Below are 20,262 nucleotides of genomic sequence, written 5' to 3'. Positions count from 1 at the left end.
AAGATTTCTTAACTCATTAAATACTGATTGATTGCTGGGTCCATGCTAAACATATCCGATTGGAAGGAAGGACACAGTAACACTTCAAATGTTCCCTGTCTTTAAAAAGAAAAAAGTTTCATTCAGGTTGATTGGATAATTGATTTTGTTGCCATTCAGATATCTTATATAAAGAAATGTCAAGGAGCAGCTATCAGGTATCCAAGTAGCTACCAGAATGCTATATATATGTTTATCACTTACATACCTGCAGTGAATTATTCCCTCCTAAATTATAGTGCTAATGGAATGTTGCTAATCTAACACACAGTAGAAAAGCAAGGGAGTGGGGCCCTGGGTGGCTCGGTTCATTGAATGTCTGACTCTTGGTTTCAGCTCAGGTCATGATCCCAGAGCTGTAGGATCGAGCACCATGTGGGGCTGTGTGTGAATGTGGAGACTGCTTAAGATTCTCTCTCTCTCTCTCTCTCTCTCTCTTTCCCTCCCTCTCTCCTTCCCTCCCTTCTTCCCTCAGTCCCTCTCCTCTCCCCTACTCATTCATGCTCTTTCTCTCTCTCTCTCTTTAAAATTAAAAAAAAAATAATAAGCAAGAGAGTATCAGAAGTAAAACCAAGAGGCAAGAGAAATATTCTTAAAAATAAATCAATTATTAGGCTCTTGATTGGTCCTTCAGTATTTGCTATAACTAGTCTACTACTTCACATAAAAGGTTACCTAAATAAGACTTAAAATCTTCCATCTTCCATTGCACAGAAAATAAAGTCATTAAATTAACTGGAATTAAGAAAATATATATATTTGAAATTTATGGCTCCTAACAACTCATATAATCAATCAGAAAAAGAAAAAATTGAAAGAAACCACATTAGAGTAAACCCCCTCCCCCAACCATACACACATTTACTGAGTACCTGTTACGCACAGGTGCATGTCAGTAGCCTCTTTACACACACATGTACACATGTTATTGTACTCAGGTTCTGTTAACTTCAGTTTATAGATGCGAGTTATATGCCATTCCTCTGTCTATGGTTACTTATTCCTTTTCAGATAAAGTGTAAGTCCTTCATGGGTAGGAATGATGTCACCAAGATGGCAACATAGGTGTTCCTGACTTTGCCACTCCACACAAGAAGAAGAATTAAGAACTATTCAAGAACAAGATAGCATTGAGAGAGTCCTACAACATGGGAATGGAGCATTTCCTGCACCAGAGACCCAGAAAACCTGCAATGGAAAAGTAAGAAAAGTGGCTGCACATTGACCACATTGTCCCTCCCCCAAGGCCACTTCAGCACCACACAGAGAGGTCTCTCCTGAACCCCTGCCTCCTTCAGTAGGACACACAAGCCACGGTGGACTCCAGCAACCCCACCTCCAGCACTGTGGGTCACCCAAGGGAGCCCCTAGTCTGATCTCACACTACAGGGAGACAGAGTTCACATCTGCCATGTCCAAGGAGTACCCAAACCAGTGGTTTTGCTCACCTGCAGAGCCAAGACAGGAGTGCACATACTCTGACCAGGGAACTCAGCAGGGTGCAGAATTCCCTAATTTGGATCCTCAAATGAGGAGTTTTGCTGCCTAGAATCCAGCTGCGTATAAGAGACTCACTTTAGTCTCAAAGACTCACATAGATTGGGAATGACAAGATGGAAAAAGACACTGCAAGCAAATGATTTAAAAAAAAAAAAAAAGCAGAGGTGGGTGCCTAGGTGGCTTAGTTGGTTAAGCATCTAGACTTTTGATCTCAGCTCAGGTCTTGATCTCAGCATTGTGAGGTCAAGCACCTCATTGGGCTTCACGCTGGGTGTGAAGCCTACTTAAAAAAAAAAGGCAGGGGTGGCCACACTTAGGCAAAATAGACTTTAACAATAGTAAAGAGAAAAAAAGTCCTGGTATAATGTGAAAGAGGACAATACACGAAGAAGATAAAAAAAAACTATAAATATTTATGCATTCAACTTTTGAGGTCACAAATATATAAAGCAAAAACTAACAGAGCAAAAGGAGAAATAAACCATAATATGGTAATGGTTGGGGACGTCAATACCCCAGCATCAACAATGGATAGATCATCTAGACAGAAAATCAATAAGGAATCAGTGGACATGAACAACACTATGGTCAAAATGGACCTAACAGGTATATACAGAATACTCTATCTAACAATAGCAGAGTACACATTCTGTTTCAAGAAGAAACAGATACTCTGACTAGACCAATTACTAGTAAGGAAAATGAATCGGTAGTCAAAAATAGTCAAAAATCTTTCAATGGAGGGGCGTCTGGGGCTCTGTTGGTTGAGCATCCATCTCTTTATTACAATTTTGTAAAAGTTTTATTTATTTCTGAAAGAGAGAGCAAGAGAGAGCGAGCGTGAGCAGGGGAGGGTCAGAGAGAGAGGGAGATACAGAATCTGAAACAGGTTCCAGGCTCTGAGCTAGCTGTCAGCACAGAGCCCGAGGCAGGGCTTGAACCCACAAACCGTGAGATCATGACCTGAGCTGAAATAAAGAGATGGAGGGGCACCTAGGTAGCTCAGGTGGTTAAGCATCAGACTTCGGCTCAGGTCATGATCTCACGGTTTGTGGGTTCGAACCCTGCATCGGGCTCTATGCTGACAATGTAGAGCCTTCTTGGGCTCTCTCTCTCTCTGCCCCTACTCCTGCTCACACTCTCTCTCTCAAAATAAACAAACATTTTAAAAAATCTCTCAAAGGAGAAAAACCCAAGACTAGAAACTGTTAGATCTAATCAATAAATTCAGTGAAGTTGCAAGATACAAAATTAACATACAAAAATCAGTAGTGTTTCTATATGCTAAGAACGAATCTTCTGATAAAACAATAAACAAATCAATCTCATTTACAATAACATCAAAAACAATAAAATATTTAGGAATAAATTTAACTCAAGGAGATAAAATATTTCTACTCTGAAAACTACAAGACAATGACAAAAAAATTGAAGATGCAAATAAGTGGAAAGGTATCCTGTGTTCAATGATTAGAAGAATGTCAACACTATCAAAAGCAACCTATAGAGTCAATGTAATCCCCACCAAGATTCCAATGGCATTTATTATGGAAGTCAAAAAACACTCACAAAAGACCCTGAATTGCCAAAGAAATCATGAGAAAGGACAAAGCCAGAGCTGTTACACTTCCTAATTTCGAGCTATACTATAAAGCCACTGTCATCAAAACAGATTCACATTAAAACAGACAAATACATTAATGGAACAGAATCAAGAGCCTAGAAATAAACTCACACATAGATAGTTGACTAATATTTGACAAGGAAGCAAAGAACTCAGTGGAGCAGAGACAATCTCTTCAATCAATGGTGCCAGCATAATTTGATATTCACATGTAAAAGAATGAAACTGGACCCATGTATTACATCACTCACAAAAATTAACTTAAAATGGATTAGACTTAAATGTAATTCCTGAAACCATGAAAGTATAGGAATAGGGGTCCTTGACACGGATCTTAGCAACTATTTTTTGGATAGGACACCAAAAGCATCATAAACAAAAAACAAGTGGGACTACATCAAACTTAAATGTTTTTGCACAGCAAAAGAAATCATGAATAAAGTGAAAAGACAACCTATAATATGAGAAAAATATCTGCAAACTGTGTACCTGACAAGGGGTTCATATCCAAAACATATAAAGAACTCATGCAACATACCAAATTGCTACATTGTACACCTGAAACTGATGTAACACTGTATGTCATCTATATGCAAATTAAAAAAATGTTTTTAATGGTCAAAGGACTTGCAAGAACACTTCTTCAAATATATACATATATGAAAGGCAAACAGAAACATGAAAAGATTCTCAATATAATCATCAGGTAAATGCAAATTAAAGCCACAATAATCTATCACCTATAATCTGTCAGAGTGGCCATTATCCAGAAAAACAAAAACAAAAACACAAGACAGCAAATGCTGGTGTGGTTGTGAAGAAAGAAAACCCTATTGGTAGGATTGTAAAGTGCCTCAGCCACTATGGAAAATAGTATGGGATAATGTTCAAAAAATAAAAAGCAGAACTATGAGAGGATCCAGCAATTCCACTTCTGGGAATATATCCAAAGAAAATAAAAACAGTAACTCAAAAAGATACCTGCACCCCCCATGCTCATAGCAGCAGTATTTAAAATAGCCAAGACATAGAAACAACCTAAGTGTCTACTGGTGGATAAATGGATAAAGAAGTTGTGGTATACTTATACAATGGAATATTATTCAGCCATAAAAAGCAAGGAAATTTTACCATTTGCAGCAACACAGAAGGACCTTGAGGGTATCATGTTAAGTGAAATAAGTCAAACAGAAAAAAATAAATACTATATGATATCCCTTACATGTGGAATGTTAAAAAAAAAAAAAAAAACTCATAGAAAAGGACAGAAAAAGAGAACAGACTTGTGGTTTCTAGGGTTACAGGGTGGGGGAAGGGAAACTGTAGGAAAATGGTCAAGTGGTAAAAAGGTACAAACTTCCATTACAAGGGAGATAAGTACGAGGGAAGTGATGCACAACATGATGACTATAGCTAACACTGTGCTGTATGATATACAAGGAAAGTTGCTGAGAGTAAATCCTATGTGTTCTCCTCATAAGAAAAAAAATTTTTTTCTTTCTTTTTTTTTAATTCTGTCTATATGAGAAGATGGATGTTGGCTGAACCTATTCTGGTAATCATGTCACAATATATGTAAATCAAATCATCATGCTTTTTAAAAAATTTTTTATAGTTTATTTATTTTTGAGACAGAGAGAGACAGAGTATGAGTGGGGGAGCGGCAGAGAGAGAAAGAGAGACAGAATCTGAAACAGGCTCCAGGCTCTGAGCTGCCAGCACAGAGCCCAACGCGGGGCTTGAACCCAGGACTGTGATATCATGACATGAGCCGAAGTTGGACGCTTAACTGACTGAGCCACCCAGGTGCCTCCAAATCATCATGCTTTAAACTTGTACAGTGATGTATGTTAATTATTTCCCAATAAAACTTTAAAAGAAATTCCTTCATGGGACTTAGCAAAGCCCTTCATACTCCCATTTTCTCCACACTGATCTCTTGCCACTCCAGACTCTAGTCCAGCCTATACCAAATACTTTTCGTTCCCAGATGGCCTCATATTCTCTCAGTGGAGTACCTGCTTTATAAGTCAGTCACTGTATTCATCACTTTATACTTTAGTTGTTAGTTTACTTTTTGAATCCTCCACTAAATATATGCTCTTCGGAAGCCAGGATTGTATTTTCCTGTTTCATAGAATTAGCCACTAGTATACAGTAGTACTATATAAACTTGATGGATGGGTGGATGATAAGTGAAGGAAGGAAGGAATATATTAAAGAATAAATCAATGAACCAAGAGGAAGCTTTCATTAGAAACAAAACTGGTTTTTGAAGTTTTCTTAGAAAATAGGGAGTGAGAGCTAAGAGGGTTGGATCATCAAAAAGCATCACCTGAGATCCTAATGCTCCACGCCCAACCCAGATAGGTACTCCCATCTTTCAATCCCTTCTCACATCCTTAAAAAAAATCACTCCCAGGGAGAACTACTGTTACCAGTGGGTAATATTCTTCAGGAAATTGGCAGAGTGGGGGCTGAACCACCGACTTACCATTATTACGTTACATTACATTTATGGCTATCAGTCTGCCTCATTTTTAGATAAGCTGACACACCTATCTTCATTAAAGGAATTCCCTTCCAAACCAAAAAGTGGAGTTGGCTAGTCAGCATACACCCTTCGTAGACAGTATTAAAGACATATCAACAAGAATTGATTTTGGCTTACATTTTTATATTCTCCCTACAAACCACTGTCCTTCAGTTAATGTATCCATTTGTCAGAGTCAAGTTACAACCAAATTAACTGGATTATAGCTTTCCTTAGTGATATATATTCCAGGTCTGAGGATAAATTCTGTTTTCCTTGACGGGACTTGAATGTCTTCCAAATTTGTCAAGCAACACATCTAACTTATGACTGAATATTTCTGCAGAAGACCATGTTTATTTCTTTAATACTGATTTCTACTTTTTTAGCAACTTGATGATTTTTCTGGACCTTATCCACAAATTTCAAGGGTCCTCTGTATAATCACTACATGCACCAAGAGTAAATTAGGGGCACCTCGGTGGCTCAACTGGTTAAGTGTCCAACTCTTGGTTTAGGTTCGGGTCATGATCTTGCAGTTTGAGAGGATGAGCCCTGCATTGGGCTCTGCACTGGCAGCACAAAGCCTGCTTGGGATTCTCTCTCTCCTTCTCTCTCTCCCGTCCCCAACTCATGATCTTTCAAAACAAATAAATAAAACTTTTTTTAAAAATAAATTTGGTGGCTTGGTCGGTTAGCATCTGACTTCAGCTCAGGTCATGATCTCTTGGTTTGTTAGTTCGAGCCACATCAGGCTCTCTGCTGTCAGTACAGAGTCTGCTTCGGATCCTCTGTTTCCCTCTCTCTGTCCCTCCCCTGCTCGTGTGCTCTCTTTCTTAAAAATAAATAAACATATATTTAAAAAAAAGTAAATTAAAGAGGGGTGCTTGGCTGGCTCAGTTGGTTAAGCGTCTGACTCTTCGTTTTGGCTTAGGTCATGATCTCATGATTCATGAGATCCAGTCCCACATCAGGCCCAGCACGGACAGCACAGAGCCTCCTTGGGATTCTCTCTTTCCTGCTCTCTCTGCTCCTCCCCTGCTCATACTCTCTCTCTCCCTCTCTCAAAATAAATAAACTTTTTAAAAAAAGAGTAAATTAAAGAACATCCTCTTATATAACAAGTTTAAACAGTTATTAATAGATTCTCCCATTAAAAATAATATATGATTAGCACTATAATGTATAGGTCTACAAAATTAATGTGGCTTTCATGATTTAGCAGCTGCACACAATGAATCTAAGCAGTCATGATTTCTGTTTTCAGAGCTTTACAGTGTAATAAATACAATAATAATTATTTGAATAGATTTGATTCATAAAATACCTTCCTGTATGTTAATAATCCTTCAAACATTCCTATAAATGAGTTCCTATGACCAAGTAAAAAATAAAAGCACTGTGACATGAGTGACTCATTCAAGAGCACATACCTAAGAGTGAGGGCAAAGTAAGAGCTAGAGACAGGATTCAAACTCAGGCTTCTAAATGCTCTGGAATTTGTGGCAATAGCTGCACAACTCTGTGCGTATGCTAAAAATCAGTGGAGGTGCACCTGGGTGGCTCAGTGGGTTAAGCGTCCAACTCTGAATTTTGACTCAGGTCATGATTTCATGGTCCATGGGTTCAAGCCCCATGTCAGGCTCTGTGCTAATAGCTCAGAGCCTGGAGCCTGCTTCAGATTCTGGGTCTCCCTCTCTCTCTGCTCTTCCCCTGCTCACATTCTCTCTCTCTCTTTCTAAAATAAATAAATAAACAAATAAATAAATAAATAAATACACTTTATTACACTTTAAAGTGGTATTACACTTTAAAGTGGTAAATTTTATGGAAAATGAATTATACCTCAATTTTAAAGAAAAAAATAGGGAGGTCTGTATTTCTGAGATGGTATGATATTCAAAACCCATTAAATAAAAAAGAAAGGTACAGAAGAGTGTGCATAGTAAGCTGTTATCTGGCTAAAAAAAATAACGTACACACATACTCAGGCTTTGTAGGCATAAGATCTCTGACAGAATACACAGGCAACCAGTAACTTGATTTCCTAAAGGGAGAGAAGCTGGGGTGGCTGAGGGAAGAGGCTGTCCTGGAAGGGAAACCTACCTTTCAATATACCCTTTTGTACTTTTGAAATCTGTGCAGAGTGCAAGGATTACCACTTTGAATCTTTTTTAATTTAAAAGGAATACTCTGATGCTTTATCTTTAGTCTTAAGGTTTATATTAAAATATCATTTTCATTTTCTCCTATAATAAATTTAATATATATCAAAACTCTAACACCTGAATCTTCTATTTTTTTTAAATGTTTTTATTTCTGAGAGAGAGAGAGACAGCGTGAGCAGGGGAGGGTCAGAGAGAGGGAGGTACAGAATCTGAAGCAGGCTCCAGGCTCTGAGCTGTCAACACAGAACCCGACGTGGGGCTCGAACCCACGAACCATGAGATCATGATCTGAGCCGAAGTAGGACGATTAACCAAGTGAGCCACCCAGATGCCCCTAACACCTGAATCTTCTAACTACAAAAAATACAATATTATTTACAGTATGATTTGGCTGCGTTGACTCAGAGACAAAGTATCTTAACTCTGCAGGAAAAATAAAGTCAAAAATTCAGCCAGAAAGTCAAAGATCATAAAGCATCTATATCATTTAACGTAGTGTTCTGACTGCCACACTTTCTAAGCTTATAATTAGGGTATAACTGTTCATTTACTCTTTAACTTATTTTTTTCTGTTTAATAATAACATTTCTTTCCTGTGGCCACAGTTCTCTTGCCTGCCTTCCTAAGTTCTATGGTGAATGCTCCTAGAACAGGAGGCAATTTTTGCCCAGATTCCCTGAGAATATTCTGCATTTGACCATTCTAAGGACATCGGTTAGATTTTCTGGTTGCCTTCCCACCTAATTCTTACACTGATTTTCTGAAGTAGCAAATATCTTGCAATGTTACTTGTAGACTCTTGATTTTTAATTGATCCATTTCTTGTGTATTCTGCTTCACACTCTGCCAAGCTGCTGACTTTATAACTGAATAAGAAATTTTCGATTTTACTGACCACATGGCACTGAGCAACAGACTCCGTTTCAAACCATTTGGGTATCTTTAGTTATCTAGTGGGGTGATGGGTTTTTATCCTTCCTTGCTTTGTGAAACACACTTAAGTATATCGGAAGCATATAATTCAAATGAAATGTCTGAGATCTAAAGACAAAAATCACAGTTTATTTTCATATCTGAAATCTAGAATTCAGAAACAAAGAAACAAGGATTGTTACCAAAGAAATAATCACTGTACCTGAACTTAAGTTCTCAAGAAAGCACAGTGAATGTGTGCAAAGTTAAAAACAAAGGCTATTTTAGGGAGAGTTTAAATATTCAGTATAAGGGCTCTGGGAAGTAGTGTGCCGAGAAAGAACACGGAAGATGGTAGGCTGTAACACAGATTTCCAGACTGAATTCTGCTTTCATCTCTTCCTGTGGTGAATCACACCAATAGGTTTTCTAATATTAAACCCACTTACCTTAGTTATGATGTATTATCTCTTTTGTATACTATCAGATTTGATTTGTTAACATTTTATGTAGAAGTATGTCCTCTATGAAGGTCTAAAACTTTTTTAAAACTTCATAGGGAGCTAAGGTATAAGCAGAACTACTATAAAATTTTTTAGAATTATAGGATATCCGAAAGAAAAATATGAGTGAATAATGTTGAATGGCATATAAGATTATCAAAATGTAAATATATTTACCATTTAATTTTTACCACTATTAAACATTTTTTAATTAAGCTGATTTACTTGTAAGCTCTTAGACAAGAAAAGATCACTGGCATTGTCTCAAACCAGTTTAAAGAAACTGAAAGGCAGACAAGAAATCAGGATTAGGCTTCATTAAAAAAAAAAAACCCAAAAAACAAAAAAAACAATAAAACCCATACAACTATATAAAGCTGTTTATTTCTACCCTTAAGCTTTGTGTTGTAATGAAAATAATCCAGAACATTAAAATTGAAAGAAAAAAAGTACATACCTGTCTTCTGTACTCTAAAAGAGAGTCATATAGCTTCCACCCATTTTCAGGGAATACTTCTTTGTATTCAAAAGCAAAAAGAGGCTACAAAACAGTAAATAGAGTTAATAGCAATAACAACAAAAAAAGACATTTAAGGAGGTAATGAATCAGAAACATATCCTTATCATACCCAAAGTTTTCATTTACTCATTTACTCATTTACAAATGAGGATATTTTGTATTGGTGTCATTTTTTTATATTGCTATTTTAGCTCTTGTTTTACAATTTTGAAAATATATTGTTTTTTCATATTTTTCAAACATATTGAGAAGCACAGAGGCCCACCACCAAGATTTATCAAATGTTAACATATCACCACATTTCCTTCAGATATCAGCTGCTTAGGTCTTCTTCTAAATAATGAAAGACTTTACATAACAAAAGACATCTTCTGATATAATTAATCAGTTTGACATCCAAGATGTCAGCAGTTAAACAGCTGAAGTTTATGCTACATTTTCTAAACATACTGAACCTATTATTTCTTGGCATACAATCGGTATACCGAAAAAGACATCTTATCACTTAAATAGAATGACAGAAACAACTATGATGAAAAACATTCAAAGGGAGAGTCAAAAGACCAGTATTACTCCCTACTAGCTGTGCCCTGGAGTTAACTGCCTACCTGATCCTGGTTTCAACTCCAAAATAGGGATAAATAATATTTGCCACCCACCATGGGGCTACTGTGGAAGCTGGATTTAAAATATAAACGAGGGAGCCTAACATCATGACTAGCAGACAGCAGGAGCTCAGTTAAGTATTTGTCCACTCTTTCCTCCTAAAATTGCTGGACTCAACTCTCAGCTACTAATTAAAAAGGGAGATTTCAGGGACGCCTATGTGGCTCAGTCAGTCAACCGTCTGACTTGATTTTGGCTGAGGTCATGATCTCACAGTTCGTGAGACTGAGCCCCATACTGGGCTCTGTGCTGACAGCATAGAGCCTGCTTGGGATTCTCTCTCCCCCTCTCTCTGTCCTTCCTCACCCCTCAAAATAAATAAATAAACCAAAAAAAAAAAAAAAAAAAAAAGATTTAAAATCCTAATGAAGACCACAGAGAGCTTTTCATCATGGAAATGCCCTGGATGGAAAGATCACATAATTATAGAACGTCAGTGGGTAGAAAAGGACCTCAGAAATCAGCTAGTCCAGCTTCCTTATTTGCTACAAAAAAAGAACTGTTCCAAGAGATTGGCTTAAACTTAAATTATGCATTTGGTTTAATGGCAAAGTAGGATCGTAAATGTATTTTCTAGGAAGCTTAGACAAGTTTCTTTATAGTACAACAAAAATTATAATACACACTTTCCAAAGATAAAAAAACAAACATCTTACCAGGTTATTAGAGACAGGAAATGCATATTTCATTAGATTCTCAAATATGGATCTTCTTGTCCGCCCTTCAGGTTTATGAGCAAACCGTAAGTTCCGAATATCCTAGAAAAAAATTAGGACCCCAGTCATCTATAACTGTTCACCTTTTTTTGAATGAACACACAAGGTAACTTGGAACTATCTTGTAAAATGTTAAGACCTGTGAATGTGGGATACAGAAATAGGACAACAGCTCCTAAAGGCAGGAAAGTCACAATGCCTTACTGAAAGAAATATTCAAAACCACAAGGTACTCTAATCTCTATGCTATTGTGTCTACTCATCAATTTTTTAAAGTTCTTTAATAATGTGTATAACTTTGTCCACATAGTTCTTGTACATCCTTTATTTTATTTGGAGGATAGAAATTTTTATGTCTGCCTAGTTACTCAAGATAAGCCAGTAAAGGAGAGAGCTTCTGATGCAGGCACTAGAGATGAAACATAATATATCTGAAACTTACTATGACTGATACACAGCTCAGCATATGTCCTTCCCCTGTGAAAGCCCATTTTCTGTCAACATTTCCCTATTAAAAACCTGATTAGCTCTTGTTATATTTCATAAGTATCTTCATTCCCATTATTCCTGGTGATGATTTTCCTATTTATGATCCCTTCCCAGAAATCATTTTCATTGGATCCTTGTAAGCTTCCTGCTACTAGACTGATAAAATCAAACACTGCCTAAATCTCTTTGTCTACTCCATGTCCAAGTTCTTTAACCATCTCCTAGCAAATATATCCTCAATTGTTTGGTTGATATCATGCAGGCTCTAAAGTCAGATCTAAAAACCAAGGAGGCTCCCTTTTCTGTTATTTGTCCTTAAGCAGTTTTCTGTGCTCAGGCTGAATATAGATATTCGTGTTCTGGTTTACTGGCATCTTAACTGCACTAAGAAAAACTTGGGGATTAAGAATAATTTCAAGACAATCCATTTTACCTTGGTGTTTTAATCTGGCAGAATTAAAAATATACCCCATTCTGTAAAACTGAATACAGATACACTGCAGTACAATGCACTTGCAGTACATGAACGAGCAGAACATTTTATTACAAATCAAGCCCAAAACTAGGATGCTATCTCTACCATGTTTAAAAACAAGTACGTGTGGAAATCTAAGCTGATACCTTGTTTTACTTCAGTAAAGATCTTTACCACTAGTAGAGATATTGAGAATCACTCTGTCAATCACAGAGCTATCTACATGTACCACAGCAGGGACACTACAAATTTACTGTAAGATTACAGAAATGTGACCAGGAGACAATGTCCCTGACACATGGTTGAAAGCCAGTTCACTCTTAGAGCCCTTCTGACTACAGTGGAGAAGCATAAAAATAATTATTAGGTCACTACTTTTATTACTAGAATTACAAAACTTCTAAGAGCAGAGTAAGAAAGTAACTTGAAAGTTATGCAGGTACAATTGCTTTCACTTTTGGCACTGGCAGAAGAACCAAAGCAAAGTTAAGGTAATCCCGAATTGACGTGTTCACAGGTGATGGGGTGCCGGGGTGGCTCAGTCGGGGATGCGTCCGACTTCGGCTCAGGTCATGATCTTGCAGTTTGTGAGTTCGAGCCCCGTGTTGGGCTCTGTGTTGACAGGTCAGAGCCTGGAGCCTGCTTTGGATTTTGTGTCTCCCCCTTTCTCTGCCCCTCCCCAGCTCATGCTCTGTCTCTGTCTCTCAATAATAAACGTTAAAAAATAATAATAAAAACAAAAAAATGACATGTGCACAGGTGTTACTTAGGCCATATTGAGAATAGCAACCAAAGAAGTAGCACGTGGTATGAAATATCTATGACTGAACAGAATGATGAAAGTGTAAAAGTCTAACTTTCATTCAAGCATCAATGCATTTAAAAAATACAAGTTAGACATCGTCAGGGAAATTCAGGGGAATGCAGATCAAAACAAAAATGAGATGTCACCTCACACCTGTTAGAATGACTAAAATAAAAAACTCATGAAATAAGTGTTGGTGAGGATGTGGATAAAAAGGAACCCTCATGCACTGTTGGTGGGAATGCAAACTGATGCAGCCACAGCAAAGAAGGTATGAAAGCTCCTCAAAATTTTAAGTAGAACTACCTCAGATCATAATCGCATTACTGAGTATTTACCCAAAGAATACAAAAACACTAATTCAAATGGATATGCACCCCTATGTTTATTGACGCATTTTTTACAATAGCTAAACTATGGAAGCAGCCCGAGGTGTCCACTGGTAGATGAATGGATAAAGAAGAAGAGCTGTGTGTATGTATGTTGTGTGTCTATGTGTGTGTGTATACATACATTCAGCCTTAAAAAAGAACGAAATCTTGCCATTTGCAACAAACTGGATGGATCTACAGAGTATAATGCTAATAGAAATAAGCCAATCAGAGAAAAACAAACACCATATGATTTTACTCATACATAGAATTTAAGAAACAAAACAAATGAATAAAAGAGAGAGAGAGAGAGAGAAACAAACCAAAACAAAGCCTCTTAAGTGTGGAGAACAAGCACATGGTTCCCAGGGGGAGCTGGGAGGGTGGGAATGAGTTAAAAAGGTAAGGGAATTAAGAGTACACTTATCATCATGAGCACTGAGTAAAGTATGGAACTGCTGCATCCCTGTTTTGTCCATCTGAAACTAATATAACACTGTATGTTAACTACACTGGAATTAAAATTTTTTTAAATAGATAAACACAATAGGTAAATGCTCTGAGTTAGAGATTGTGGCAAAGGTAAATATGGTGAGGAAAATAAAACAGCCGATCGTGAGAGAAAAAAAAAAGAATAGGAGTTAGATAAGAAAATAGAGAAAGTCTACAATGTCAAGTTTTCCCCACCACTGTTCCTGAAGCAGAAAAACTGAGAACTGGAATAACAGGTGATGACGAATGCACCAGGGCCAGTTCTTCCACTCCGAAGGCACACCCCTACGCATCTGATTTGTAAATTAAAGGTAATCATTTCTATCATCCCTACTTCAGGATTTTCTGAGGCTAAACATGAAATAATCAATGTCAAAGTAGCTTGTATTGGGTCCAAAGGAATTCAAGACTAATTCATGAGAGAGCACCTTTTATTACTCCAAATCGTTTTTGTCTTCTTGATGATGTTCCAGTATGAAATCTATTTGACAGTTTGGAAACTAGCTTCTACACACAAGTTCCATTTAGCACAAAAGCTTTTCAAACCAAATAAAAAATTGCATAAATATTATAACATTTACCTTACACACAGTCTCTAGTCCATAAGAATTTTCACCTCGACTAGAAGCACCACCAATTTTTTCTACTCTACTTATTACACCAAGAGAGGCATCTAAAACAAATGGGGGATCCTAAAGGAAGGAAAGAAAACAGCAATTAAAACTGGGCAATTGATATAATGATCTGTATTAGAAATGCTTTAATTAAAAATGATCAAAAATGGACAAAACTACAAACCACACATAGAGGTACACATAAAAAATCTAGTCCAACCAGTCTTACCCGTTCCATGCTTTTAAAATATAACCTGTAATTCGTGACAGTCAGAGTCCCTCGTACAGCACCAGTGAACGGACATATATAAGTCACATCTTTGGCTGCAAAAGCAAAGAGTCCACAGTTTACCATACATTGTGCACTTTTAAAAACTGCACTCTCATTTTTTCACAAGTGAAATTTAATAAAATTCTCACTGCTATTCTAACCCGGGCTCAAAAATCACAGAATCAGTGTATCAAACAGGACTCAGAAGTCAAATCCAAGCTTCTGACCGCCCAGAAATCCCGGAGCGGATGCAGAGTAAGCGGAAGGACTGAGGAGGCAGAGACAACACCTGCCCTCAGACAGAAGAATAGGCTAGAGCTCTCCCTGCTGGATAATGTGTGTGTGGAAGTTGAAGTAGTGGCTGGAAGTTGAAGTAGTGGCTGAAAGTTGAAGTAGTGGCTGAAAGGACATAGTTATAGTGGTTAACAAATGGAAATGTCTCAAGCCACAGACACCAGTCATCGTAACAGTTTCTAGATCATCTTCCCAATCTGCTGTGCTTCTGGTCAGTCTAATTTGTCAACATTCCTCAGAAAACAGATCTGGAACACCGAATATCAGAAACTCCTGACCTGATTATATTTACGGGGAAAATATTGCAGGAGACATGCAACATATTTGAAATATAATTTCTTAGAAAAATAATAGTAGAATAAGAGGATATTGTATTTCTGACCAAGCAACTGATGTCAAACTTTGTAGAGAAATAATCACAAGCATTGTTCTATGACATGATTAATGATGAATCTATACAGCATTATGCTTTTTTAAATATCCATTAATGAAGCAAGATAACTTGCTAACACTAGCTCAAAATAATATTTAATATAGTAGAGTTCATAATGCCCACTATGAGCTTTTTCATATCTTAAAATATTCATAAATCCCTGCTATGTCATTATAGCAGCAAATGAGCAAACAAAGGAATATCTTCATCATTCCAAGAAAGTAAGGCACAACCAGCAGCAACAAATTGCAACAACTTTCCAAGGGAGTTCTGGGAGAACTTAGGGACATAAAATACGTATGAATATGGTATTGCAACCTCCTGACTTGGCTTTTTACTCACCACTTTGGAGGACTGAATGCTTTGTATGGAATCTGAAATGAGACTGACCTTACAACAAACATTTCTAACCTTCAAAATAGTTCCCTTGGGAATGTTCAAGTATGGCTACATTTTTTAAATCACTGTTCCTATGCATGCTTCATTTAGAGGAAAGCTTTTAAAATTAAATAAACCCATCATTAAGGAAAGATACATAAACTTGCCTTGCATACATTTTCTTGCCTTTAGAAAATTTTACCTCAACTAGAAAAGCTTTACTCAATGTTACCAAAACATTTCTGGATTCTTTCCAGAGTCAGTTTCCTTACTCACACAAGAAAATCAATCTCATTTTTCTATATGCTACTATAAGATATGTCCAATGTTTTTTGTTACACCTTACCCTGTATTCTAAAATCATGAATAAATTCATGAGAGTACTTCCAAAATTGGAAGTACTATACATACATAAGGCTCTGCTTTGTTCTGCGCCATTTATCCTTCTTCCTCAGGCTGGTGGCAGCTATGTCACACTGATAAGAGAATTTATGCTTAGCAAGGTCTGTATTAAGTAGATGAGAGCGTATGACCAGGAACCATTGCAGAGCAAATGACAATAGTAACAACCAGCATGGATGGCCTAGCACTCCAGAGTTTGTAAAGTATTTTTCACCTGAGTACTTCCTTTAACCTTCCTAACACACCTTGCATATAAGACCTATAATTACACCTACAAAGTTTAGATGAGAATACCAGGGCTCAGAAAATAGCCTCATGTTTCAGAACCAGTAACTAAGGTTAAGACTTGAATACACTCCCTCTGACTACAAATTCAAAATCTTTCCATCACGTCTTGCAAAGCTAAGCCACTAACATAGTGAGATCTGACTCCTGTGTTAGGGGTTGAAAGGCTGTAGTCTGGAGTTCTCTCTACTCCTGATACACCCAGGCCACAATACTCTGATATTGTTACCTCCTTAAAGCATTCTGCTGATGTTCCTAACACTACTCTAACTTTTAAAAAATTAAACTACAGATTTACATTAGACCAACTAAAAATCAAATGCCTTTTCTACATGAATTAACATATTATAGGTTATTCGAGCCTTACACTTCACATTAAACATATTTTTTGCACATAATCAAGTCTACATAGATTATTTTGAATCAGAAGATTTAATACATTAGGTATTCCTCTAAATTTTACAATACTAATACTACCTAGTGGTGCCAAAAGAGTTTAGATTTACTAAGCCTCTGAAATTTTCACTGAGTTCACAGAGGAAGGACTTTCTTCAAGGTGGACTAAAATGACCTTGAGGATACACATTATAAGGATATAAAATACATACAAATATATGAGAGCAGGTAATCTGTACAGAAAGAGAGGCACAAAAACATACTCTAAGTAATACACTGAAGGGGAAATCCATTCAGCCGGAGGATCAGTAAAGGTTCCAGGAACACAGGCATGTGAGTAGTGCCCCAGTGACAGGTAACCTTTAGATGGGCAGAGAGAGTGAGACGGCTCTCAATGCAGAGGAAGAATTGAACCCAAGATACAGAAGTGGAGAAAGAAAGTACTTATCTGGACAAAGGTAAATACACAATCTGGCTCACTCTCTACAGTGATACACTGTATCCCACTCTCCACTTGGCAATTTCCCTCCTGGGTTCCTCTTCTACAGGATTGTAAGCTGTTCACCGAAGCTATGTTCTTGGCTCCCTCCTCACAATATGCTCTCTGGGTTAATTCCCTTCTCTCATTTTCAACAAATATCTATGTTCTGATGATTCCACAATCTGGACTTCCAGTACTGAAATTTCTCTTAAGCTCCTAATATATCTCCGCATAATACCTTCAATGGAAGTTTCTCAAAGGTACCTGAAATTCAGTATATGTAAATATGACTCCAATGACTCAGGACAGTTGAGGGAAAAGGAGAAATTCAAGAAATTCTTAGAGACTGAGTCCTCTGGATCTCACTGGATATCAGAGTTCAGAAAAAAGGAGGAGTCTAGGATGATTTCTTGAGAGGTCTGCCTTGAGTGAATGGACAACAGGTGTTAGTATTAACAGAGGGAGAGAAGACAAGAAAAGGAGTAAAGTTAGGGATAAAGGTGATGATTTCAGTTTGGGAGATGTTCAGTATAAGGGACATCTATGGGACACCCAAGAGCATGTATCCAGCACACAGGCATTTGTTTATATGCATTAGGAGAGAAGTTCACATTAAAAATAACACATTTTAGAGTCATCAGTAAATATATGGTAGCTAGAGCTATGAACCTAGATATGGCCAACCAAAAAGAGCATGCAAGAGGGAAAAGGAAAATGGATCAAGGACAAAGTCCTATAAGAGCATCGCCTTTAAAGGAACAGAAGTCAACAAGAGATGGAGTGGTAACTTCAGAGTCTTTTATAAGGTTATTTATCACAGTGGAAATAGCATGTCCTTTAGGATCAGATGAGCAAAACACTGTCATAAGACTAGTTGTAACACCTGCTAGCTATGTAATCTCCTTATGCCTTAGTTTCCTCATCTGCAAAATGGGATGAATATCTTCCTCAGAAGATTGCTGTGAGGATGATTACATGAGACAGTGGGCCTTTGATAACGATAACCATTGTTATTATGTAACATCCAATGCTGATAAGACAGAGTACCTAACTCAGTAGCTCAGCAGAGCAAGAACTTAGGGCATACAGGAGGCTGAGTAGAGGGCAAAAAGGAAACAGGGGAGGTATTCAATCAAGAGTTAAAAGCAAAAAAACAAATATCTTGCCAAGTGCAAAGGAACTAAATGCACTGTAGGGCAAGCATTTTGGCCTTCTTATTTTTATACAGAGAATGACACCTGGCCAGGATAAATTAAACATTTATTAAGTCCTCTTTAAAATTATAATTGATAATAAAGTGAAAGGTGGTGTTTCTTTGGCTAGGAAACCATTTACTCTTCTAATTAATTACTTCTTATCACAAGAGCTACGGTATTTTCTGGATTACACACAAATGTAATATAGGAAAAGCATGAGGACAAAAAAAAAAATATCTTAAATGCTTGTCTCCAGTCCATACAATAAGTTAACGCTTAGTTCTTTAGGCTGCAAAGGAAAGCAACTACAGGCAAACAGCTTGCTTTGTGATGGAAATGAGATCTTTTAACACAAAACTTGATCTGAGTTTATTCAAGATAGAAAAAATAAAGGAAGCAGAAAGAATATGTTTTGAGAATTACTACTTGTACAAAGTGACAAGTCAATGTTTTCTCTAGGCAAACCAATATCTTACTGCAGTTATTCAAAATAATGAAGTTCCCTTTAAAAAATTCAGCGACAGTTAAAAAGAAAAAGGCACCTGCTTTCAGCGAATGTAAAGCTAACCAGAGAAGCAGCAGGATATAATTCAGCGTGTCTGTTTCACAGCAGTCCAAGCACAAACATGACCAGCATATGTAGCAGATCCAGGCTTACGGAACGCATCAAACGCTAAGACAGTTGGCAGTAATGAGCGCGGTCAGACATGAGGTGTCTTGGACAGTGAGCCTACTCTCTGCACACGGAGAGCACTGAACATTCTATATACTCAGGAAGGAGAAGGAAATTCAACAAAAAAATACCATTACACACCCATGTCTTTTATATTTTCTCCTGGAAGCAAGGGTGGTTCTTCCATTTCTGCTAATTTGTTAGATTCCCTCAGGACCTGGATTGGAAAGGGCAGGAGGGAGCAAGAAAAGAAACACGTTTTATTCAAAGGCCAATGTTTCACTCAAATTTCAATTGAGCATGCTTGCTCTTATTTAAAGTTGTAACACTGTATCACACACATTACTTTAAATCAAATTACAAACACTGTGGTGCTGACACATGTAACAGCGGAAGGTGCTGCTTTTCTACAGGGCATTTACTGAGTGCCTCCTTTGTAGAAGGCACCATACACAAACCAGCTTACGTGTTTTCTCAAAGAATCCCACAAGAGCCCTTTAGGTGGAGGTGTTATTATCCTCATTTCCCAGATGAGGGAAAAGAGGCCAAAAGTGACAATGAACTTCTTCAAGGCCACATAGCTAACAAGTCATAATCTAGATGTGAATCATAATTTAGTGGACTACGAAGCCCGTGTTCTTTCCATTAAACCACACCCAGGGGCCTTAGTGCATTTAAACTCAGATAAAATCGAGCTCTTATGTAAATTTAATGTTTAGAAAATTTGAAAATGATGGCAATAAAGTATCTTGTTGAAAAAGAGCTATTAGTAGATTACAATCACGACCAGCAACTGTCATTGAACAGTTACCTTATAAAGGATGCTACACTGGAATCCAAGAATGTACAGATACAGAAACACGGTTGTATAATGGGTCTCTAAAACAAGCAAGACACACACAAACACACACATACTGTCATATGCTAAACATAAATACATCCCCCTAGCTGTCACAGGCCTCCCCATCTCCACCTCTTTCACTACCAAACAATAATCTTAATTGTCTCCAATTTTTTAGCTCACAT

General features: G+C 37.3%; 1 protein-coding gene across 2 annotated transcripts in view; it reads right to left on the bottom strand.

Annotated features, from left to right (window-relative positions):
- Positions 1-20,262, bottom strand: part of MTMR2 (myotubularin related protein 2) — a 132,349-nt gene that overhangs the window by 41,756 nt on the left and 70,331 nt on the right. For both annotated transcript variants that reach the window (XM_039220322.1, XM_039220323.1), the window contains 5 exons: positions 19,378-19,453; positions 14,657-14,751; positions 14,395-14,505; positions 11,122-11,223; positions 9,737-9,820 (listed from right to left, as the gene is read on the bottom strand). In XM_039220322.1, the coding sequence (XP_039076253.1) occupies positions 9,737-9,820; positions 11,122-11,223; positions 14,395-14,505; positions 14,657-14,751; positions 19,378-19,453 (468 nt within the window). The remainder of the gene's footprint in view (positions 1-9,736; positions 9,821-11,121; positions 11,224-14,394; positions 14,506-14,656; positions 14,752-19,377; positions 19,454-20,262) is intronic.

The sequence above is a fragment of the Hyaena hyaena genome, unplaced genomic scaffold (assembly GCF_003009895.1).
Source record: "Hyaena hyaena isolate Hyena2069 unplaced genomic scaffold, ASM300989v1 scaffold_882, whole genome shotgun sequence".
Taxonomy (NCBI): Eukaryota; Metazoa; Chordata; class Mammalia; order Carnivora; family Hyaenidae; genus Hyaena; species Hyaena hyaena.
This window is presented reverse-complemented; position numbering and strand designations above follow the sequence as displayed.